The sequence below is a fragment of the Plutella xylostella genome, chromosome 15 (assembly GCF_932276165.1).
Source record: "Plutella xylostella chromosome 15, ilPluXylo3.1, whole genome shotgun sequence".
Classification (NCBI taxonomy): Eukaryota; Metazoa; Arthropoda; class Insecta; order Lepidoptera; family Plutellidae; genus Plutella; species Plutella xylostella.
The window spans coordinates 11,934,838-11,960,685 of NC_063995.1; the positions used below are offsets into that span (position 1 = coordinate 11,934,838).

The 25,848-nt window shown below is 40.2% G+C and overlaps 1 protein-coding gene across 2 annotated transcripts; it reads right to left on the minus strand.

Annotated features, from left to right (window-relative positions):
• Positions 1–685: 685 nt before the first annotated feature.
• Positions 686–25,414, minus strand: LOC119691310 (ichor). Of its 2 annotated transcripts, XM_038108573.2 has the most exons (4): positions 25,275–25,414; positions 24,168–24,360; positions 12,889–12,938; positions 686–2,976 (listed from the first exon to the last, which is right to left on the minus strand). In XM_038108573.2, the coding sequence occupies exon 4, from the start codon at positions 2,902–2,904 to the stop codon at positions 1,630–1,632; it is 1,275 nt and encodes a 424-aa protein (XP_037964501.1). In that variant the 5' UTR covers positions 2,905–2,976; positions 12,889–12,938; positions 24,168–24,360; positions 25,275–25,414; the 3' UTR covers positions 686–1,629. The 2 variants fall into 2 exon arrangements, with proteins under 2 accessions (XP_037964501.1, XP_037964500.1); XM_038108572.2 differs by lacking the exon at positions 24,168–24,360 and having other exon boundaries at positions 25,275–25,406.
• Between the last annotated feature and the right edge of the window lie 434 nt (positions 25,415–25,848).

Below are 25,848 nucleotides of genomic sequence, written 5' to 3' on the forward strand. Positions count from 1 at the left end.
CGCACGCGTCGTTTCGGGCGCTAAGTGTGCGGCGTCCTAAGGCCGTTTCTACACGACCAGCGATGAGCAGCGTCGCGCTCACTGACCACGTCAATTGAACCAATAGTGTGCACAGGCCTTTACCCGTGTTCTCATTCCGAATCTAGGATGCAAAGTTAATTGATTTGTGACAATTATTGATACTTCAGGCGGTTGTTCGATTGCGAATAAAATGCTTACACGTGTATTGAGTTCTAATGAATGATGGATGAGTGTGAGTTCTGCGATTGGAATGTCTACACCTAAATTATTAATATTATTTGGAAGAACTTACAATTAATATTACCTATCATCGCTATCACTTGGAATTTATTTACTAACTTTAAAGAGTTGCATTTACACACAGTATAATTTGTTAAAAAACTCGAAATAAAAGTACCCAATTCTAATTGTTCCCGGATCTGATAATCTGTTGCCTAAATTAATTTCACATGACCGCATTATGGTATAACAATTATAACCCGACTTATTTAAATATCGCGTACGAGGTGGTTGCGCAAGGCGGTGTGATGGTTGATTAATACCGTTTTTGTTCATCCGCTTCCCGGACGGGTATCGCGTGCGCGGGCGCAGTCCCTTATAATATCATCTATTCAACGAATTGAGCTGCGGGCTACGAATTTGCACGTTCAAGGCAAAAATAGTGAACAGTCTATGTTATAATTATGTGCATGATGTTTTTCCGAAAACATGGAAAACGTAAGTATTTAAAGACGTGTGCGAGATTGATTAGTATGTACTAAGACTGAGAGCTAATATTCTATTTCTAACTAAATGCAGATAACACTCGACTTAATAGCACTCTATATCTCGCAGGTCCACGCCTGTTTATTGTATTGTACAATACGAATAGGTTATAACAAGTACTACAAAATAATCCATGTATATTCAAATGTACTTTTTGTGTGACATGATAAAAAACGAAAATAAATGAGTAACATCCAATAATTATGCGTATTTAAGTGATGAACGTCTCTAGATTGTACTTAAGTAGATAATTAATCGAATTAAGTAATTGATTCACTGACTTGAAACGGAATTTTATAAATTACATACGTTCTTATAATCGACTTGATTATTGCAGATATAAATAAATAAATACGTAAACGCACGTGGGTTTGTCGAACGCGCTGCACTGCGCATGTCAGTCGGCAGTGCAGACGTCCAAACAGACATGACCTGGAATACTGAAGCCGATTATTAAACCTAGCAACAATAGTTAATTATTTATTCCACTACAAATGTACAGCAAAAAGTGTAATGAAATCCTGCGGCGATGCGCGCCGATAAAACTCTAACCTTAAAACTAGTTAACATTGCACTTGTCCATAGGAGGAGTGTAAAACTATGAGGGGTTAATGAAAGTTATATACGAGAAACGTCCTTACGCTACGAGTTAGACAAATAAACATAATATACAATAACACCGGTTACTGAAGTACATATACAACGCCTAGCGATGAGCTTCAGCAGTCTCTCGCCCGCACACACTCACTCACACTACTACAACTAGGGAAATGCTTGTTTGAGCCGGTGGACAGTCTGCGGGGGCGCGGGGGCCGCGGGGGCCGCGGGGGGCGCGGGGGGCGGTCAGTCGCGGCCGATGCGCTTGTGGATCTGCTGGTGCTTGATGAGGTGCGCCTTCTGCCGGAAGGCCTTGGCGCAGACGTCGCAGCGGAAGGGCTTCTCGCCGGTGTGCGTGCGCAGGTGCACCTTGATGTTGGACTTGTTGAGGAAGCCGCGGTTGCAGATGCCGCAGCGGTGCACGGGCTTCTCCTTGCCCAGCAGGCCGCCCAGCTCGGCCGCCGCGGAGTAGCTGAGGCCGCCGTGCTGCGGCTGCTTGGGCTTGGCGCGGCTGCGCTTGCTCTTGCCGGAGGGCGTGGTGGTGTGCGCGTGCGCGTAGCCCAGCAGGCGCTCGGGGCTGCACGCCGGCTCGGGCTTGAGGCCCAGGTAGTGCGCGGCGTAGCGGCCGCCCAGGTCTGTGGTGGACACGGCGTTGCCCGGCGGCGACGACGCGGAGATCTCGTTGAGGCCGAAGCTCGTGGAGCTGGGCGCCTCATGCTTGGCGGGCGGCCCATGCACCAGGCGCTGCTGGAGCAGCGGCATGTAGCCGTGCGTCAGCAGCGACTGCAGCCCCGCCTGGCTGATGTTCTTGTGCAGCAGCTCCTGCGTCTTGGAGAAGTCCTGGCCCTTGCCGTGGAAGTCGAGGGAGTGGTGCTGCGGCGAGGGCGAGGGCGGGATGAACTCCTCCAGGTCCTGCGGGATGATCTTCTCGTTGTGCTGCGCGCCGCCGAACCACGCCTCCAGGTCCATCCAGGACTCGCGCGAGTCGCCGTGCTCGGGGTCGTCGGGCGGCGACGTGGTGTCGGCCATGGCGGAGCCGATGATGGCGGCGATGTCCTCGATGGAGCTGATGTCCATGTGCGGGTCATCGTACAGCTGCTTGCGCGGCGAGGCGGCGGCGGCGGCGGCGGCGCAGGAGTCGGGCGCGTCCGCCGCGTACTTGTCGAACAGCAGCGGCTTGACGTCCGGGGGCGCGGCGGGGGCCGCGGGGGGCGCAGGGGGCGCCGTGGACGAGGACACCTCGTGCTCGTGGTAGCCGCTCTGCGTGGGGTAGTTGTTGTTCTCCTCGGGCTGGTGCTGCGAGATGAGTCCGTAGTGGCGGCCGGAGATGCCGTTGATGGACAGGTGGCCGGTGTAGCCGGTGAAGGGCGGCAGCGGCTTGAGCTCGGCCAGCGGCGGCGGCGCCAGCAGCTCGGCCAGCAGGTCGGCGCCGGGCGACGGCTCCTTGTCCAGCCAGCAGCCCAGCAGCAGCTCGTCGCCGCCCCCGCCCCCGCCGCCGCCCCCCGCGCCCCCGCACTTCATGCTGCGCTTCACCGTCACCCCGCCCCCGGCTCCGCACCCTCCATACTTGGACGCCGCCACTCTGCAAGCTATCTGCAACAAACAAAACATCATGTTATTGGATGACAATGACACTCACTCGGGATCATTTAAAGACTCTTTAGACTCCATACACCAATGTGATTAGATGATCTTACCAATTATAAACCTAATTAGAAGATACCGTTTTCAGCCAAACTGTTTGCAAAACTCCATAACATTATTTTTAACATATTAAACGTAAACTAGTAGCAATGAGCCGAGGCACGAGAGGGGGGGGGGGCTATGCTCCACCGCACATCGGGCTCGCGCTGCAATTTTTATTTGTTCCGAAGCCTATATTCGCTCCTTGCAAAACCGCGTTTTGAAACTTACTCGACATTTTTTATCTATAAAATAATAAGAGACAAAAAACATCGGTGTGCGTAACTAGAGGCTGTTGTTTGTTCCTTTATTGCGTTAGAACATTATTAAAGAAACTTGTAGATAAATATTTCTAGCATAGATACGTCTACTGAAATCCACACTATCCTCTAAATAATCTAAGTACATTCACGCTTATAGACATGCGTTCGCAAGGGAAACTATGTTTCAAGATTAGCATGAGGAACACAAACATTTAGTTAAGTATGTAACTCCATAGGTATGTACATAGTCCACACACACACACACACACACACACACACACACACACACACACTCACCCCTTGTACTACTGTACTCCCTTGCGGGGTAGGCAGAGGTGCATTGCTGCACCCACTTTTCGCCAGTGTTATGTTTAGTCCCAATGTAATAGGGGGCGGGCCTATTGCCATTTTACGGGCACATCCAAGACCCGTACATAGTCCATTATGATAAAATTTAATATTGTCAAATCTGCATTCGATCTACCAACCAATGAGCTGCAAGTGCATGACTTCACGCGTGACTGTGCACGCGCATACATTCATTAACCGATCTACAGAGATAAGGCGCTAGCAACTTGTTATATACTACAGAAATAATTAAGAACATTATATACATAGATATTGTTTTAATGTCCACATCCAGAACCAATAAATAACATTATATCACTGTTCCGACGTTCCTAGCGTAGTCGTCCTAAGACGACTTCGTTGGTTGGTTGTTCCACCTACGAAACACACTATTTATTATAATGTTCATTAGTGGTGTACTAAAAGAAAAACTATCCAAAATAGTTCATATCTAATTAAATAACCAATTTATAGTTTTCAGAGTTCATCATCATCATCATCATCATTATCAGCCCGTATCTGCCCACTGCTGGGTATAAGCCTCTTCCCTATCACGCCACCTCTTCCGGTCCTGTGCGAGTCTAGTCCAGTGTCTACCGGCCACCTTAACAATGTCATCAGACCATCGGAGAGAGTTTCAGAGTTCAGAGACCATAAAAAATGAATGGATATTCTAACTGAATTATGATACCTAAATTATGAATGGCGGCTATATTATTCGCAATTGAATTAATTCAATTAGCCTGGTTGCCTACCCACCGGTGCGCCTACCTCCACTCGACTTCGCCAGAACCCAGAACGCCCAACGAAACTGCCTAACTGTAGTTTAACTTGCCCGCCGCAATTTCGTGCATACGAATGTGTGCCGACGTCTTAAAATAATATCAACCGTTCCTATGGAATTGTCACGTTATGCAGAGACCAAGTCGTGAAAATGTAATCTGATAAATAAATGGTCTCCTTTATACACATTAGACTTGGCGTAACATATAGGTAAATAAGTAGTATTTCCCGTAACGAGGAATCCTAAATGATAAAAACGCAATTTACAGCGGCGGCGGCGATGGCATCACGCGACGGCCGCTACGCAACGCAATCATTTGCAATATCGATAAAAAACGATCTGAAAAAATTGTGATAAAACATTGATTTGTCTCGCTTGTGGCCTTGGCTGGTAGATCTTTTCACGAAATAAGTGTGAATAAAGAATGTTGCGCGGGCGGCGCGGGGCGGGCGGGGCGGTCCGTGGTGCAATGCTGAAAAGCGCAGGCTGATTGATTGCAGCGCCGACGTGACGCCGGAATATTGATAAACTTATAAATCTGTACTTACGCGCCTTTGTTGGTTTTTGTGCTAATTTCCTCATAGATTGCCGAAAATAATTTGTGAAATATGTATTGTTGAGATTATTGGGTATGAGAGTGTTACTGCACTTTAATGTTGGTCAGTGGTATGAAATGTTAACAACTCAGTAATATTCCATAGACATTTTTACATTATCACAAAAATGCTTCAATGTCCACTTATTACGAATTGTCAAAATTACTCTAAATCTGAGACAGGTTGTAGTAATTTTTCGCTCTGATGACGTCTGCAGCGAAAGTCGTGCCATGATTTGTCAAGTTTTAGTAAAATTTTCTATTTTATTTCGGATATTATTGACCCGCTTCGCTAACTCGTTCGCTCGAGAAATGATTTCTTTTTTGACATAGAATTGGTTGTTAATATTGTAAATTGTGATTGTGGTTCATAAAACTTAATTTAGATCGACATTAAAAACCATATAATTAAGTATCTACTTACCCGTAGGTATATAATAAATGCGTTACTTTTCTGGTAGTTACGGAAGATACAGCTAAAGCCTACAACCAGGGTATTGCTAGATAGCTCATTTATTGGATTTGGGAATAAACGATACTCATTGGCCAGAAAATTCAATTACATGAGCACATTTTTAAATTAATTGTAAAATTCTATTCCAGTTATTGTTTATTAAATTATGAATGTATTTCAATATTCCATAGGTTTATTTTAGTTGGAGGTAATTTTCTACTGATATTCCTTAAACAGGGGTACCAGTGCCCACTATCCATTGCGACGTAAGAGATCTATAGTATCTGTTGTGGTGTGATCAAATTATGAAATTTCAGAGCTTTCAGGTTTTTCATTTGTTTTGTAAATTACCATTCATAATAAAGAACCCTCTATCGTGAGCACTTTTGCATCGTTTTCTTATCTAACACTGGGGAAAGCCACCACGGCGGTGGTGCTGCTCTTGTTGTTAGTCATCATCATCATCATCAGCTGTGACACCTAATCAGGCATACGTATGGATGGTTTTAAGTGTAATTTCCTTATCATAGTAAAGCAATATTCCCACAAGTCCCCGCGGCTCTCGCCTGCAGCCTTGAGGTAGGTTTCAATTGGTCGCTCGGAACAGAAGCAAACATCGCTATTGTCCACAACCAGCGCCGTGAAAATGAAAACTCGATCGACGCCGCCCGCGCGACTTCCGACCGTACGCCTCTAGGTCAAGGTTGCAATTTCTTCGCATCAACATCGGTGATTACGGCCTTCTAGTTTCGGCAGCACGCTTTACGCCACTGACATACTTCCGTGTATCGAATGTACCGTTAGCCGGCCCTCTTTCAGTCGAGCGTCTCTTTCACTCTCGTTGGTGTGCGTATGTTTTGTCTCGGCTCGCGCGCGACAAATTTTCGATACGGGCGCCGCGTGTGGGATGCCCTCAAAATTAAATTTCGTGATACGATTTTTTGAAAGAATCCGTTTTGGGCCCCCGTGGGGGGAAGGGGGAGAGGGGGGGCAAGTTGGTCACTGGGACGAGTGCTTTATGGATCGGATGCGGTCGGAATACGCGGAGTAGATGATAAACGAAGCTAATGTACTTATAATAGATAAACGACAAGACATTTGGCGGACCTCAGCAAAAATGAAAGTGTGATTTTAGTAAGTAGCACTTTCCTCGGGAGACTTGTGCAGTAGCGCGCCGCGGAGTCATGTCATTAGGTGAGCGAGGCACTAGCAAATCGCTTTGCATCTGATTACCTCTATCACCCTGTGTTTTCAAATAATACGGGCTAGAAATAATGACAGGCTATTTAGGGTTTATTATCTATTGAAAAGTGAAACCGTACTTCCAGTACCGTTAGTGTTATCAGCTCTGCTCACTGCTGGTGCTGTTATTTGCACCACCCCGCACAGACAAAAACAAAGTTAACAGTACAACGAGTAGGTAGGAACAACACCAATAAAAAATATAACCGAAAATTTTGCCTGAAGCCGCGCAGGCCGACTTCAAAGGTGCCGAAAAAGCGGTGCCTTTGAGTCCTGCAGGCGGGCGTGATTGAAAACCGTCTCTTTGTTTCACACAATAGGGTTGAGAATTATCTGGTGGGAGACAAAGATCCTAATTGCCTAAAATATTAATATAAATGGTCAGAGTGTTTGTCAAGGTCCCGTACGTCAGGTACCGGGTACAGTTAGCCGCAAGTTATGTGGACACACGTTTCGGCTCTGACTGTGTACAAAGAGGCGCATTAATGGGACCTACAGGTTAGTATTTGAGTGTACCGTATTGTCTATTAATTTAATACATACAAAACAGTATAAATAAAACATATAATTTTGTTTATTAAGTACTTATTAGTATTAATTCGAAAAACGACACATGAAAATTTTCTTCGTATCGACAAGTAACTAATTAGACGCTTGCTACCTACAAAACAATCAATTAAAGCGACTCAAATTTTCGTATTTCGATAATCTTTCCTAATTACCTATTATACTGATAATTTATTCCTTATTTAACCTTTCTATCAAGATTTCAGAACCATAGCTAGTTTACTGAAATGCACAATAATAAAACTTAACTGCTGAAAAAACAACAGTTAAAAGGGTTTATTTTTAGTATTCTACTGTTTACTTATGCAAATGCTTCCTAAATGTAGAGTTATGCAAATGACTCAGTTATCTGAATTTGGAACAAAAGTTAATTTTATCTTGTCATTTTAAAATATTTGTTAAACGCTTGTTAAAAGTGTAGTTTTGACATATTTATGTAAATCGTATGACTCAGATTTATTCACCAATTTCAACCGATAACGGTAGTGGGCGAAACATTCAACTGTTCTATTATAAATTAAATTCTAAAGACTTACGAACTAAGAACGATAAACACTTCAACACAAGTAGGTATAAAATAATGATAACATACAGTTCTATGTTGAATCAACATCGTTGATTCAATAAAACAAACATACAAATATCGGAAAGATCTTTGATCACATCGAAAAGCCATCAATTATTCAATTTGCGTTGGCACAAAAAACCTACGAAAGAAATCTTAGGTCATCGGCCCGGCCATTGTCCTTTCCTCCTAGTTTTTTTTCTTCTTTTTTTTAATGGCTTAACGCAAGGTTCCGTCGCTGGGCTCCTCTCCTGTACAGTTATGGGTTATCCCTCCGAACACTGGACAAAGTGGATGTGTATTGTAGGAATGCCTAGTTCAGTAAGCAACAATTAGCATGAAAATATTTTCAGAATATTGGTATAAGCATAAGACGATGTACACACTATTACATACGTTATAATTTGTGTATTATTTGTTTGGTTTGGAGATATTCAATTTTTTTTTTTATTAAGCAAAAGCAAATGTAGGGTACTGAATGTTTATGTCTAGTTTACACCGGGGAGTAACCTTTACAAGGTCGTCAGTTGTAGATAGTAATTAGAAGTATCTAACTATCTACCACCTTGTCCCGTCACGTCACCACTGCTGGGGCACAGGACTCCTTCCAATCATACTGTGCATTTGTGCAGGCTGCTATAGACCAAATACTGGCACCCTATATTCGGATTCAAACTGTTTTGAATTTGATACTGATTACTTCGTAAATATTACTTCAATTCGAAAACATGATAAAGCCCCTGACAATAAACGCACCTGTAAAGCATGGAAAATGAATGACGTCACATCTCCTATCTTTGCATAGCCATGAGGGCGATCCCGGCTGGACTAGAGGTCGTTGCCGCGTCCACGTGGGGAGTAATGGACGACTTCGTTCCTTTTTCAAACTCACGTCAGCTGGATGGGACTGGCCGTTTTTATGGAATCTTGATTACTATTTATGGTATTTTGTTTGTTGATTAAAACTGATTGAGATACTTTTAAAAAGGAGTTAGTATGTAGATTGTGTATGATGTTATATAGCTACTTTTTCAGATAACCGTATAACCGAAACGCGGCTAAGTAGACTACTGGTGGTGAAAAATTCAGCCTTATGCCTTCGGACTGGCCAAATATAAAAAAAGCCTTGAGAACGTCATTCGCTGACTGCACAGGGTGCGCTGGGCGCTTCTGATCATCTGATTCTATGGAACAAGCTTATCGCCTTCTGTACTTTAAATTCGCCTATTATACTATTTCATGTCGGTTTAATTCATGAGTTGATATTGTTATTAGTACAGACAGTACGGTCACCTGTAGTACATAAGCTGGGAAGGTGCGCGGTGCAGGTGTCCCCGTGACCTGTCGGTCGCTGTATCGGCCCTAGCCAATGAAGGTCGTTTTTGTTTCGAACGTAATTAATTGGATATGTAGCGTATAAGTAGGTACATGAAACTCTTTTTGTTGGGAAATAGCTTGTGAAAATCATTATCGGCGTTCGTAACGCTGAGGTTAGAGTTGGCATAGCTTTTCCACGTTTCGTATTATTTTTTCTCATATACAAGTAAATTTTATTTTTCGGCGGTGAATTTTAAGAAATTATATCTTTGAGTATACTTACTTCAAATATTTTAAGGTATAAAAACTATATGCACTCGACATTGTACTCGTAAGTCATAGATTCCCAAGAGCTTTATTTGACAAATAAATAAGAATCTTTTCCATTTTCCGCATATTTTTGTTTACTTATTTTAAAGAAATTCTGGTATTGAATGTCTTTTCCAATAGTTCAGCACGTGACTGTCCGAGCGCACTTTTACTTTTGTCGCGGGGGCGCTAACTGCTCCTCTACTTTCTTTTCGCACTTAAGGTACCATATATCTCTACATTCCACCAATATTTAAAAAAATACAGAGTTGAATCTCCTAAAATATGTGAAAATATAAATCTCCTATAAATACCAGAAAATACCTACTCCCGTAACGGTCGATCATTTTCCACACAACAAGTGTAAATTGCCATAAACATAAACAAAAATGTCTGCTTCACAAAGCTCCATACAAAGGACACCGCTTGGCTCCTGGTACACTGACCCAGTGCGGGCGCTTGTGTCTGCCTGTGTGTGAATGAGGCTCAGTCCGTGTGTGAGTGTGTCTCTGTGTGTGAATGAGGCTCAGTCCGTGTGTGAGTGACTCTATGTGTGTGAGTGCGAGGTGTGTGTGTGTGCGTGCACGCAAGCTACTTTCTTTTGTGGTGGGACGGCGCGGCGCGTGCGCAGCGTCGCGTATTTGCAAAATTGTGCTGAGTTTGCGTTTGTTTAGTCGATTGTAGGCGGTAGGTACGCTTAGTATTAGTCGAGGTAAAGTAGAGCTACTTATAGAAATTTCCGTTTTCTTGCGCATATTCAGTTTTTGACAGAAATTGTGCAAAAGAAAAAAGGTGATGGCATCAAAACATTTCTGACTTCGTAAATGGCAAGGAGCGTTTCAGAGTTGTGCAAAACAAAATAGTCTTCCAAAGTGAAACCTTTATGACTGTAACTACTGTATGCTTCAACATAGATATATTGGCTCATAGTATGAAAACACCAAGAAAGGAAAATTTGACGATAAATTTACGCATAATTATATATTTAAACCAAAAAATGCTACACAAACCATACAACATACACAACACACTAACATTAGGTCGGAACTGCGCCTAATCATAGTGCAAGTCCACAGAGCAACAACCAAACGAGATGCATATCATATTCTGTGTGCAGCGAGCATAGACTATGGAGGAATGCAGCCACAGGGGGGTCACTCTATATAACGAAAAACTAAGTTTCAGAGCGCTGCTGCGCCATGACTCTATCTTGTTGTATTAAACGTGCCGATTGCACGACAGCTCTGGTTCGTTAGTTGTTCGTCAGCATAGAGTAACCCCCCAGGCGCGGGTAATTGTGTATGATACGAGCGCAATTAGAGGAGTTCTCCAATAATATCTAGCCGTTTATCAGTGGAAGTGGGCCAACAGGTATCACAGAGATTGATGTTCACTCCTAGGTGTGCGTAATGGCTGGAAATGTTGCGTTGCATTTTTTTTTCGTTTTTTTTTTCATTTGTATGAATCTTGATTTATATTTTTTTTTCACTGTGGCAAAAAGTATACAAGTTAGCTTTACTGTGTTGTATCTGTATATTTGGGATTACAAACGTACATACTTGTAAGCATACACAAGACATTTATACATAAACACTACACAATAAAAACCCCTAACAAAAAATAATAGCAACGAAAAGAATAATAGGTGAGCAACTACTAATTATTGCTCATAGTATCAATATCTGTATCATTGACTGGCACTTCTCCAGCTGCTATCTGCATCACCATCGCCTTCGTCTTAATTGTAGAGTCCAATCTCCTCTGATCTCCATTAAGCAGAGATGTGATGACAGCCAATCGCCTCGCAGTTTAGATCTGACTCGCGATGTGATTGTATCGCGACGCCGACATCGATATTCTATATTACAATTCGCATCGATGTCAAAGTAGTTTAGACATTTTCTGAAGTACATCTTTTTTAACTTGTATCGTTATCGGGAAGTATGGCTAAAATATTGAGTAATTACTTAGGTACTAATTAAATATGAGTAATATTAATTTTTTTATAGTTTTGTTTGTTACTTACTGAATAAATCAGCCTTTTTATCTTCGTGCACATAACAGTAACTTTTACTAGTGCTGGGCCTATGAAATATAATTATAACTGGATAACCCATATCATGAGAAACTTCCTCCGATAAAATATTGATAACTTGATCATTGATCTATAGATCCCGATACGTCAGATAGCAGCAATTTAACACTCTATGCAATTAATATCTTTAGAAGTATGAAGCCGTTGGTCCCGATTTTTAAATTGCACTTATAAAGTATTAATTTATGTAAATAGAGTAGTGGCGCAGTGGTTGAGCAGCGAGGCTGCGCCGGGCAGAGCCGGTTCACAAACTTACTAGTAATTGAGACGTTTATTTTTATGAACCTTTAAATAAGATTAGAATGTTCCGCTTCTTTTGTCTATAAATAAAAGTTTACTGTCAGATTCAGATCTCAGTTTTCTTCGTAAAGTAACATTACAAATCATGCAAAGTGGAAAATGATGAGTGTTTCACAAAGTCTACATAAACTTTGGGATAGTAATCTTGCTGATACTCTCTCAAATTATAATTTAAACAGCGCCAGCGAGAACAAGGATATTTATCACACGTCATAATATAATAACTTTAAAGTTAACAACATGGCGAAACAGGCACTCAAAGTACTATTTAAAAACAGACCAGATAACTGTCCCATCCACCTTTGAAGTTGCCAAAAAAGCCGTGGGCTTCCACAAAAAGGGCCTCCCACACCTGTGTGTTCACCGGCGCGGTTCAGACATGCAAAAAATGTGGGTCACCCACACCGGCCGGACCGTTATTGTTCACTACGCGCCGGAACAAGCTTTTTAAATAGTTTTTTTTATATATTTGCGTCACAAAAAGATGATTCCATGTGATGTCATCTTCATTTTTGCTTTTTTACCGTTAGTACAGCTAACAAATCATATTGTAACGAGCCATGATAAACAATTTGATTTAGGCGAAAACTAAATAGAGATTCTGATAAGTAGATTTAAGTAACTGATAGATATACATAAACGTCCTAATATTATATGGAAAAGAGCACAGCTGATGTTACCACTTTAAATAAGCGCAAAGATCAATGTCTTCAATAACGAACTTGCTACAGGCCCAACTTCCGAACAATGCTTATACTTCATCAACAATCACACAACCTTCAAATCATTTTGCAAATAACCAAATGTCAATTTCAAATATGATATCAAAGTGTTTGCCGCAGCAATCATCTAATCACACCGGCGTATTGATGGCTCGCCTTCAGAATTGACTCGGAATGACCAGCAGTATATGAAAGAGTTCGTTTACAAAGTAGCAATAATGCATAGTACAGTAGGACCCATGTAACGGTGATGGTACCTACCTGTTATTGTACACCAGTGGTCTTCAAACTGTGCTCCATTCACACACCACCTGTGAACAAGGAAACCAACTTGTAAAGCAAATGTTTAATTTAAGTACACATGTTATTGAATACAAAATATTTATATGAGAGAGAGAGACTGTGTATAATATTTATAGTTACAAAAATAAAACTGTAAGTTGTATCTAGGTAATGGCAATATACCTCATGTATTGCAGGAAACCAATATCCTACAGTGTATTGTTTAATTATAAAACCTGGATATTGGTAGTTAAGTTATAAAAAATATTTAACTTTTTATAGTACTCTATTTATACGCACTAATAAATTATGGGTGTTATATATTATTGTTCTTGTATTCATTGGCACTTCAAACTTAGCCCTTGCGGGTTTGAGAACCAGCGCCCACTGAATATGACGTTTGATATTGTATTGGATGTAGCCTGATAAGTGCTAACGGAATTTTCACAATTACAGCCTTCAAATGCCGTCATAACTACAACCTACAAGTTAGTTACTTGGTGAGGACAAGTTTCATTTATATGCAAAGTACAAAGTACTTATGTTTTAACACATCCTATTCATAAATTAATAACTTTTTAATGGGTACAACATGGTTTAATACCTCGGATTAAATGATTTTATTGATATTTTATGTATTATGGTTTTGTGTCTCGGTTTGTATTTTTTTTCGAGTCCTGTTTAAGCCCAAAGGAGGGCCTTATGACATATGATATGTAGTAGGTATACAGCTACGTAACTACTGTGCCACCTTGCAAGGTGGAAATACTACAACGTGGTATTGTTTTGTTATGTTATAATTTTATTTACATCGTAATGTATATTTCATTTACCCAAATGAATTATTAAAGCCTATGTGCTCTAATAGACAAATATGTATTATATATATGTATCTGTGTAGATATTTTAGGTGTTAGGCAGACCTAGCCTGAGGTCGGATGGCGGTGTGTGAGATGTCCCCACATATCATTATTGTTCGTTTTCTTTGATTTTCTCTCATTATTTCGAGGTTTATTCCATGTCCCTTATTATTATTATATTTGGGTGACCTTGATCTTCTTATGATGATAACGATTAGTATGTCGATAAAATCACAGAGGAATTCTTTACTAATCAATTATAGTGTAGTAACTACTGTATAACGAAGCAAAAGTTCCTTGTAAAAGCTATTTCAGACCTACTAGTGGAGCCTACTTCTGTGATCCCAATACGTTGTGCAATATAAAAGAAGTAATGATCAATGAAGATGATAATTTCGCTATTGTAAGTTTGATATTTGATATCAAATGAAGTGCGGGTCGCAGGTGGAGGTCAGCTTTTCAATTATCAGCACATTGTGTTTGCGCGAACTATTTAATGTTTATTGTTACTCGATGGCTAACGGAATTCATTTTTATGTTCGCTTAATCATACGACTGATCCAACTGTTCAATAAATAATATGAACGACCTGTATACCTAGTCCTTTTCCTCAGTAACAAGCATATAAAGCTTTAACCATAAACCACAGGCTTATAAAGAATCATTTAATCCACTACCGCAGCTGCCATCGGAAATCGAAGCCATAATCTCAACGATCTCCGATAAATTATCTCATCATTTTCAAAAAAGGAACGTCTGTGTGGCGCGGACCGTTAGCCGGGTCCTGGCGAGCCCCCGACTGGTTCCCGGCGGCGGCGGCACTGACCGCGCCGGGGTGCATGACCCCAATCTGAAGCGACCTCCGAAATTCGGCTCTGGAGGGTTACTCTATACTGACGAAAAACGAATGAACGAGAGCTGTCGTGCAATCGGTATGTTTAATAGAACGAGATAGAGTCGTGGCTTGCGCAGCAGAGCTATAAAAGTTCATTTTTCGTGATATAGAGCGACCTCTCTTAGCCGGCCGCCGAGCCTGAGAGACTGGCAGGGGTGTCCAGTTTAAACGATGTTCTCTCGTATAGTTGGCTTGTGTTGGCAGGTTTTGTTCTCAGGTATATGTTTGATGAGATCAAAGAAATGAATGCCTTGGTAAACAATACATACGCATTCAGTCTTTTAATAACAGATAGCCCATTGATGTCTAACCCCCTTATTCATAGAAAAGTTACAATACGTTTTAACTAATAAACTGTTTTGTCCCTCTCTGTCAAGAAACAAATTGTTCTTTGTCGGAGAGGGACAAAACAGTTTATTAGTTAAAACGTATTGTAACTTCTCTATGAATAAGGGGGTAAGTCTATAGCTCCTTTTCGTGTTGAAATATAAAAAATACAAAACTAGAAAGCAAATATGACTTGCACGTCTTCAAATTAACCTGAAAACTACGCAGGTTGCAGTAAAACATAACATTTCTTTTACAACTCCAAAGATAACAGAACTCGACTAATAAAAACAACGTTTTCATGGACTCTAGCCGCGCAGCTCAAACAACTGTTTATTAAAATTTGATTTACAACTCGATAGCAACCGAGGCTCAGAAACATTAGCCATCTGTACCACCAAACTGTGGAACTTGAACAATTATGATTCTTTAATACTTTTCATTGTATAAAAATTCAATTAATTATCTAATGATCGATAAGAACATGACAATAAAGACGCATTATAGCAGGCTATTACCAGCACCAACGCACCACAAAGCTCACGCTCAGAACAAGGCAGAACTAATCTGTGGACAAATTATCCATTTGTCTTGTCTATGAATCAGCGCGAATCGCTGCGTTTCACTTTTAGAGACGCCTCCCCCCCTGCCCACTGCCGTAGCACCCCCTCCGGCGCCTGTGACCGCGAAACCTCGATCCAAAGTCAAGTGCAGCCTACGCCGCTCACACGTCGGAACGTGAATGCCTGGGATTTGGGACAAGTTGAAGTTTTGGGTGTTAATGTCTTGAGAACCGTTTCCGTTCCGTTGTCGTAAAAATAAAAGTTGTTGCGAATTGAGCTGTTGTTGCCACCGGCAATGGCGTTATGGCTTTGTTTTAGTTGTTATCTTCGATTGCAGTAGCAAATTAAGTACTTCGAGACAAGTCCTCTGAAAATTTTCCACCTACCAATCGTTCACCAAACAAAACAACACCATTAACCGACCAAATAAAACGGTCCACTTTTCCGACGACCATCCTAATTGCGCTGGGTAGCGTGTCCAGCGCGGCCGAGCGGCACTCCCGTTGGCGGCGCGGCCAGGCGCGGCGCGCAGTTACTCCATGACGTCACTACAACGGGACGGGCACTGAGCTACGGGACCTTACGGGCACAAATACAAGGCCATTTTAAAAGAAAAAATCCTGAAATTTGGTTTGTGGGACTGAAAATTGCAGAATAGTTTTTGCTACGTAGAACAACGGCTGTTAAGTTGAAAAATGTGTATCAAAATAGGCAATATAATTAAACATCCATCCGCTTAAGGCACGTTCATTAATTTTCCCCAGCTCTGCTATTCACTCGTAACCCCCCAACATAGAGATTATTTTAGTCCAACCTGCTATAGAACCCGCGGCCTTGCCCGGTGGAGCGTGCGATCAGTTAGCCGGCGTGACGTCACGAGTAACTGTTCCACACGTGGTCAAGTCAGTGTGTGCGTGACTATGTGTATGTGCGTGTGTGTGTGTGCGTCCACACACGTAGCAACAAAGTAACGACAAATAGGTGGAAAACGTTTGCATATAACAGCGCATCTAGGGGGAGATGCGGAGAGTGCGGATTAATTGTGTGTCACGGATAAGAGATGAGGCGTTACACATTCAATTTAAATTAATGCTATCTGCACATAGAGTTGTAGATGCATTATTCTATTGTAAATCATTTTAAGTATAATATGTAAAACTTTTCATGTTGCTGTAAGTATGAATATTTTCGGCGAAAACAATCAAAATGGTTTATATGTAGTAAGAACTTATACACGTTTAAAACGGGCCTATTTCCTTCATTCTGAAACAGCCTACCTTTAACCTTGATTAACTATTTGAATCTTTTCATAGTATTTATACTCATCAAAAGCATACATTAGAATTTAAATTTACCGTGCGGTCAGTTATCATTATCATATGGCGCTAAAATTCCACAGTCTAAGCCCCTGTTTCACAATGTCTGGTTAGTCGCTACCTGTCGGATAAAATACATGCTGTCACTGTCTTAAAAATAATAACAGAGAGTGACAGCATGTATTTTATCCGTCAGGTAGCCACTAACCAGACATTGTGAAACAGACCCTAAATGTTTTCCAAAGAAGATAGGAGACATTACAAAGTAGAGATGCGTTTGTCTTTCTGTTTGTCGGTAGCCGCTCTAGATGCATTTATTACACGAGTTCTTAGAGACTTGTCTAACTTGAATTGTATGAAATATTTAATATATCGTTGTTTACTATGTTTCCTTCATTGGTTTTAAGAGGTTTTGGAGTTATACCTAAATACATATATGTGGGTATAAATTTTAGTTTTTAAGTACTGGTTAAAAATGTTGTTTTATTTAGAAAAGTCAGATAAATTAAAAACACCTATATGACGTAACTGGTAGAGAAAAGTTTATCTTTAAGTCCACCTATTGTAAATTTTGAGATTATACATAATTTACACATAATACCGGTCAAGAATGAAATAAAAGCCTCCGTGTGGCCATGGCTCGCCCGGGCGGGGAGGTGGGCCTCCAATTTGGAGTGACTCCAAATTCAAAACTACTTCTACCGTTACTCGAGGCTCGAGGAGTCGAGGACTCGACGCGAGTCTCGTGCGTGTAACCAAATTGTTGAATTTTGTATACTCACTGATAATATAATAAATACTATTCTGCATTGCATAGAGTAGAGATATGTTATAGTATTGCTTGTTTTGGGCTAGAGCATAAGTACTTACATAAAAAAATAAGAAAAAATTAAGACACATTAATTTACTATGTTTTTTTTATGAAAACCTACAGTGATAGGGACACATTCTTCATGAATGTTAATCTTATGCTACAGCAATTGGAAGGTCATAATAGTACCGACTAAAACATAAATTTTTAACGTGAAATTCTTCCAAATTATACTTTAAATACTGTATAAATACAAGTTAATAACAGGCTTTTAAATAGAGGCAGCGAAGCTTGGCGGCGGGTGACCGACTCACACTGCAGCTCGTCTCATACCTGCGTACATATAATTGCCCTTGTAAGCTGTAAGCTTCATAATAACTACAATACAGAAACTCGTTTTACAAATTAACAAATTAAACATAATTTTACTGCTAGAGTAGCTACTGAAAATAACGGCCCTGCCGTGATAAATATATTTTAGTGGACGAAGAGTGCTTTCGGTGATGAATGATGAATGAAGTAATGTAATCATAAAAAATAATATTTCAAAAAAAATATTGTAGTTATGAAAAATTACGAAATTAGTAATTACATTTTACAATACTCAGCAGAAGTGCTGATTTCTATGTGATTCACTGTTCCTGTTGTACTGTATTAAAACTGCAAATACATGGAGTATTTTACTACAACAGGCAGGTTCACAAAAGTATCATCGACAATAAGCTCACTCATTGATAAGTAAATTAACTTCCATTTCAGAAATCTTAACAATAACTGTATAAAAAATCAACAAAAGCTACAGATGCAGTCAGCATCTTCATCACAACACGCGAATTCAAAGGGTTTCATTCTATGGGAAAGAATGCCGAATGCTGGCAACAAAACATCCTATTGAATGAGGAAATATGTAGGTCAAGTTTATTGACAAATCAGGACGTTGCCCGCTTCTGTCCCTCTCACTCGTATGGGTCGGTCCTTGTCTGAGGTCTCGATGCGAGTTTGATTCCTCTTGTTGGGGACTGGACTTGAATGAAATGAAGAACGGGAGATTTATACAATTCTATGTTCGTGAATCGTATTAAAGCATATGGATGCATAAATGATGATGATAAACTTTGTCATAAAACAATTATAATCATTATTGTATGTACCTACGTAAGATAAAAATACCTAAGCAAAGAGTTAATGCACCTGCATGACAATCGTATCAAATTCGATCACAAACAACCACAAAAAATAACCCACTACCCTATTCCCACGCACGCTAGTCATCTCAACCCTCTCCCGGGGACGGGGCAAAAACTGCGATTATCCCGACAGCGGTAATAATGGGGTGTTTACACTCGCTAGATCCGGACCGGAACGGAAATCGGATCAATAGTTCACCGGATGTCGGCGATCAAGTGCAGGCAACCTGATAGGGTTGGATCCGTGTTCATCACGCTTACATTTACATAGATACTGAGTACTAATTTCCGTAAATTGTGCTGGCACAAAAGGATTTAGATTAAATAAAGTACACTCACTCTCCTCAACCTAAATTTTTCGCGGAGTATATAAGCACATAATGTGATGAATATACATAATATTATGAATTCCTTACAATATAATTTAGTTGGTTGCCAGGCTCCGTATAAACCTGTACTATACTATCGAGGCATCTATAATATTTCTTATTTTTAGGTTTGAGATAAAGTTTTATTTATTTATGAAAGTAAAGTTACATCAACATCTGCCAGTATACCATAAGTAGCATGTTTGTTAGTTCAAAACTATTTATAGTCTCAACCTATTTATTATGGTCTAATATATGGACGCCTTTCCGGTGTTTTTCTATCAACGAGACTTTTTTGTAAAAGATCCCCACATCGTTAAAAAGTATTGGTTAATGACATGTTGTTGTGATAGAAAATATTGTGTGTTAAATTGGCTATTAATCATGTTTACATGTTTTCGATGGTAAAGGAAGTTTTTATAATAAATATATTTGATAATATTAAATAAGTGACGAATCGGTAAGAAAACTCATCACTAGTAAAATAAATAATAGCACTCTTTGGTTTTTATATTAGTAATTTATCGTACTCGTATTTATGTATTAGAAACATTATGAAGCTCTAAGTCAAAGATCACGTAAAACTAAGTTTTTTTTTTAACTTGGGGCATCCGAACTCAAAAGATTAAAAATACTACCTCAACGTAGAACAACACATTTTATAACGCTTTTACTAGTAAAAACAGTATTTACGACCGTACGTACATATTATATCCTTAAACAAGGCAACCAAAACATTTATAACATGTACAAAAAAATCATTGTTCCTGTCGATATTACAATATCCGTTCAAATATTGAATGATTGAAGGGGTGAGGCGACAGATGCGACGGCGGCGTTGTTCGGAGCCTCTCTGGCATGGGAAAGCCTTTCGCGGCATATTTTGGTAACATGTGCACTTAAACAACCTTATTGTCCGCCCGTATGGAAGGTTTTTTTTATTCCATATTGAATGCAGAGTAATTTCATTTCAGATGGTATATAATAAGATATTTTTGGTAATAGCTTTTGTCACGCAGCCCATTCTTTATATAGAACCTCTTTTTGGGGTTAATTCCGGTTATATAACTTTCCATTACGTTTATGTTAAATATGAATATATTTTATAGTATAATAAAGAACAAAAGAAATTGAACAGTCAGTGCGAGGCGACAATAAAGTGGTGTAACATACGTCTGTGCCGCGCGGCGAGACTCTCATACATTAGACATCAACGCGCGCGCGAACTTGAAAATTTTCTTACTTGTTTTGTCAAGTAAATTTTTGTTAATAAGAAATTGGTATGTGTTACTTTTTCTTCTTTCAACACGCAAAGAATAAAGGTTTTTTACGTACCTGGATATATTTCAAAAGCTAAGTAGCATAATATGTCAGGTTTGCAGTGTTTCGAGTAGACATAGTTAAGAAACTGAATATCTTTATAATAACTATTATTATTATGCTTGCTTATGCTGGGATTTCCATAGGAAAACCTTAGGAAAATATTCTAGTGTACATATGTACCCTACAATATTGAATTTATTTCTTAAAAAATATCGAAGTATAAAATATTGGCTAGAAATCTTGCAGTCGTTGGATTATGTTGTAGACTACTGCGGGTTGTTTGCAGAAAAGAAAGTTGTCGACTGCGCAGTACACTCGCGCGTAGAAGTGGTTCACTAGTGTAAAGGTCTCACAACTACCAGTTCTCAGTTAACTAGCCAGATAGACTACCTACTACGTCTTCTTAACGTGGGTATTTCGGTGTTTTGTTATTCAAAAAAACGTTTTCGCTTGAAAATAAACAAAACACAAATAAAATGTATGGATTTGTCAGCTGTCATAATGCTGATGCTATATTTTACAATTACCTATGCTAAAAATATTTTTGTGACCCTCACACGCTTCAAATAAGAAAGCTTGTTTACACTATCTTATTAGCAAATAGTTATGCTCCATTCAGCGTACGTCTGAAGGTGGTCGCAGAATAGGTTCATTGAGTGGTGGCGGTGCGCAAGCGCAAGGGGGTTACTCTATACTAACGAAAAACTAACGAACGAGAGCTGTCGTGCAATCAACACGTGCACAATACGAGATAAAGTCGTGGCCCGCGTAGTAGCGCTAAGAAACTTAGTGTTTAGCTATATAGAGTGACCCCCCAGAAGTAGGTCTAGTGCGCGGCGGCGGCGGCGGCGGCGGCGGCTTTCTCTCGTGACGAGACTCTATGGAAAATGGCCGACAGCGACACAACCAGTTTTCTTGTTTTTCCGATGCCAAGACGCACGAGTGGGATGGACTGATGTTTATTGACACTTTATTTGAGTACCTACCGTATAATTTATTGAACGTTTATATTGATGGTGTTGACAAATTTATGTTTTTTTTAATTGTCAATAATACATTCAATTTTAAACGGTTTTAAATGAAAAGCTAGAAGCCCGCCAAAATATGTTTGTCCAAGGTACAAGTCACGAAAAATATAATAAACGATAGTTATACGTAAAGTACTTACACATTTCTTTAAAATAGTAAAACGTGACCTTCTCAAGGATTATTTGAAATCCGCCAATCAACTGTTAGCTGCAGTTAGGTACGGCGGCGCTTTCTCCGCGCTGACCAATAGCGTCGCGCGTCGCGTGCGCGGGTGCAGCCCCCGACCACTTCTAGAGAACACCGTCTGGCTGCGTGATGGATCACTGGACTGATGAGATATACCTAACCTTCCCAATAGCATCTATATTTATGGCTATCCGTTAACTGCAAAAAAACCTATACACAGTATTTTCAATCGGTACGATAAATACCTACCTAATTAATTCATAATAATCGAAGGCTTTCAAGATTTAAAGAGGCTAAGTTTGTCACTTAACGTTGCTGAGTAACTTTTGAAAGAGGTTATCTTCTTAAGATGACGACGACTATGTCATAAGAGTCATAACGATTCCTTTACACTTGTGAATGAATATTTTCGTTCGTTTTCCTTTTCTCTGCAGAATCCGACATTTATGAATCATTTGAACCGAACTTATTGAGTAACGGTAAATCGGAAACGTAAATTGACGCGTCCCTTTTACATCCTTGAGCGGTATTTACCTCGTAATGTTTGGATGATAAGCGGCGATACTACAGATATTTCATGAACTTGTTGAGGTAACATTAGATAGGCAATTATTTAAAAAAACATTTTATTACGATTAGAGTTTGATGTGATTTAATATGTACGAAGTATATTTTTTTACGACTTAGCTTTTTAAAAAATTATACGTACCGAAATAAAACTTTGCGTTCTATCAGTCATCTGTAATATCAATGAAAAATCTATAGTTAACTGTGTCAACTACAAACACACGCCCTTTGTGGCCGCCACGCCTAGAAATGCATTTCTACTCACACCACAACAAAAACAAAACTAAACACCAACTATTGGTCATGTGTGCGTGTATCCAGTATATAGGTGTACCTATAGTTGTGCAATTCGCATGGTCATTGCCAGCCGCATCTCTACAAGTGAAAGTTCCCCGCGCCCCCCCGCGTCCCCTCCAGTAAATGTGTCAGTGATAGAGCCACGGGCGCTAGGCCGAGATCACGGAGCTGGCTCGCGGTCACGTGGTGAGGCTGGAGGGAACTTGTTGGCATTTCGCGGATGTGTGGTGTGGCTGATCTTGATCTATGCTAGGTTATGTTATGGGTTTGGAGCTAGTTTCGAGTTTCTGTATGGATAATGCAACAAATTGTAAATTGGTTATACTTTGGTAAGATTATGGCATAGCGTATGTTGTATGAGTAGCTTTTCATATACAATAAACGTTTATTCTAATTCGATATAAGACATACTGCCGCTTTTAGCTTAACAAGAATAATCTTAGTCAAACTTAAGGGCATAAGTAACCCCCTGAAAGACACAGCATACTATACATATAATCCTAGAAATGAAAAGGTTCCAGTGACATACGGAACGACCATGGCAGGTGGAACTTTTTCATTGTTCGCGAGTGTATTATAATGATAGGCATTGATGTACTCAGTTATTCTTAGTTTTCTATTTAGAGCATAGTATAATTGTTTGTTTATATTGACTTAATAATCATTTCTTGATTATGCGTTTTAGTAGTTACTATGTTGAAATTACGAGAGTTTTCCATAAGTCTACCGAATTCAGCATATTATTCAGTTTACTACCGGCCATAAGAGTATGAATCGATTTATCAGATCTTGAGACAAAATACATAATCCTATTTTAAAGCTGGTCAATTAATGAAAGTCCAAACCACTGGAATTGATCTAAAATTATGAATAGGTACACATAGATGCAAGGGCATTAAAATTGAAAAAAATATCCTTGAGTACTGAAGCATTATGGTATACATATACGTACTATCTTTAATAATATGTGAGTGTCAATCTTTTTCCAAGTAACAATTCATTCAGAATACGCATTTCAATTCCAAGCCAAATCAAACACTCAAACAAGCATGCACAAACTTCACCTCCACATTAGCATCCATCGCAAGTGGATAAACAGTACCAGGTATTCATAACCAGCAAGAGGCATCGCGTGGGCGCCGCCGCCGGGCGCAGCCAGCGAGCCGCGAGCATGCCTCGTAGCTTTGTGGGTCACCGGGCTGTATGTAGCCAGTTGTATCAACATGCTGCCACAGAGGATAAAGCTGCATGATGTAGCGAGCAGCATGCTACTCTGTGGGTCAGGAGGCTGGCAAGATCGTATCTTAATGTGCTGCAGCTCAATGTAGTATCATGGGATCGCTATTTGAGATAGGTTCGGTACTTGTTCTCGATGGTGGATAAGTGCCTGGCCGTTAATTTTTAGTGGTCGAGGCGTCAGTTCCAAATGGTCTTTACAGTTACACATTGTTCATTAACTTCTGTAACTTTTTGGCGTAGTCGACAATGATTACGAAGTTAGAGTCAATTATCAAAAATCAAAAACTCACCTGCCAAGAAGAGTCAAGTTCCAATAAAAAGAGCAGACGCTCGGTCAGTGTCACATCCGAAACAAATAGCACATGATCAGTCCAGAGCGAGCGATATATCCCGATCGTCAACTGTTCCCGGGAACGAGCGCGGGGGCGGGCGGACCTTCAACACGGACACGGAAGGAAGAGGTCAAGTCGGCAAGGAGGGACACTAGAAACAATGTACAAACAGCGGCTCAGTCGCGACCGGGATCTGGTTAACAAGTGAACACTCTAGATTGTTAGTCAAATTCGACTTCGCATGGAATTTGTTAGAGACGCGGAAAGTGGGACATAATTTGAATAGGTACTCTGTGTGACCTACATTCGTTTTGGTTAGTCCGCCTCATGTAAAACCTGATCCAAGAGTGTAATTGTAATAAGAGATAAAAAAAATAAAATAAGATAGCTTAAAAACTGTCTTACAATAAGTTACTGATAATAAAATGTAAAAGAATTTGAATTTACAACATTCACCTAGCTGTTTTTTTTTTAATTATTTTATGCTACAACACCAAAAAAACTTTTTAGTTCATCAGAATTTTCCCAATCGATGTTCAGTTTTTCTCTGAACGTGAAAAAACAAAGGTATTTAAATATTGGTGTCGCGCCGCGGCCGCCGCCGTTAAAACTGTAAAAAAACCTGTCACGGCCCAAACCGAGCCTCGTTAGGCCGCTCATTAAATAAGCCCTACTTTACTCAAATATCGGTATTCTGACTACAGGTTATGAAAAAATGCCAATAAAATATAGACATGCTGTTAGTAAAAAAATAAAAAGCGTTGGATTAGCAAAAATAAGGAACTAATGTGATTGGCATAAATAATTGAATTATACAAACATAACTCGATTATTTACAAGGAGGATAGAGAAAAAATATAAAAGAAAAAATATATAAGGCTCGGCGTCCACGGGGCGTCCTGCCGCACTCGTCACTGTCGGTCCGAACTCACGTCACTCCATTGCGAATGCCAATTACATTTATCCCAAAACACACAAAGTTTTTTTGCACTATTTAACAACGGGGAAATTCTTAAATAGAGCAAAATCCCGTCGTGTATTTTTTTTATAATTTTTCAAACGTACACTTTGTATTGAGGTTCTGGGTCACTGTTGGGCGCGCGCGGGGAATAATAGTGGATATTTCGGTGGTAGTCTACGGTTCACATTCACTGCACTGACAGTCCGGGCGCGGGCCGCGCGTGGTGGGCACTGGCGCTGCGCCGGCGCACCCCACTCACTTCCCACCAAAATTTCTTCCACCACTATCACCGGCGGGGCGGCCAAGCGCGGCCCGCAGCGCTGCCGGGACCTACTGCGAGGCTTGGAGAGTGAGCGAGACAAATATAGTTTTTATTAATTGACAAAATCATACGATGTTCCTTTAAAATAAGATTTAGGTATCACTTTATTTGGTTATAAAAAAAGTCGTCCGAAAAGTACCGTCTATCCGATTGAACTAAATAAATAATTATAAAAAGCGAAGGAGGGATATTGCGAACGTACCCCTGTATTAGTACAGAATTAATGAGAAGGAAGTTCATGCTATTAGAGCTGTATAATCTATTATTACTTGCATAATTAATATAATTATTGAACTAGCTATATGATAATGCATGTAAGTATGACTTATAGGTTCGTAATGTAATTAGTTAATTAT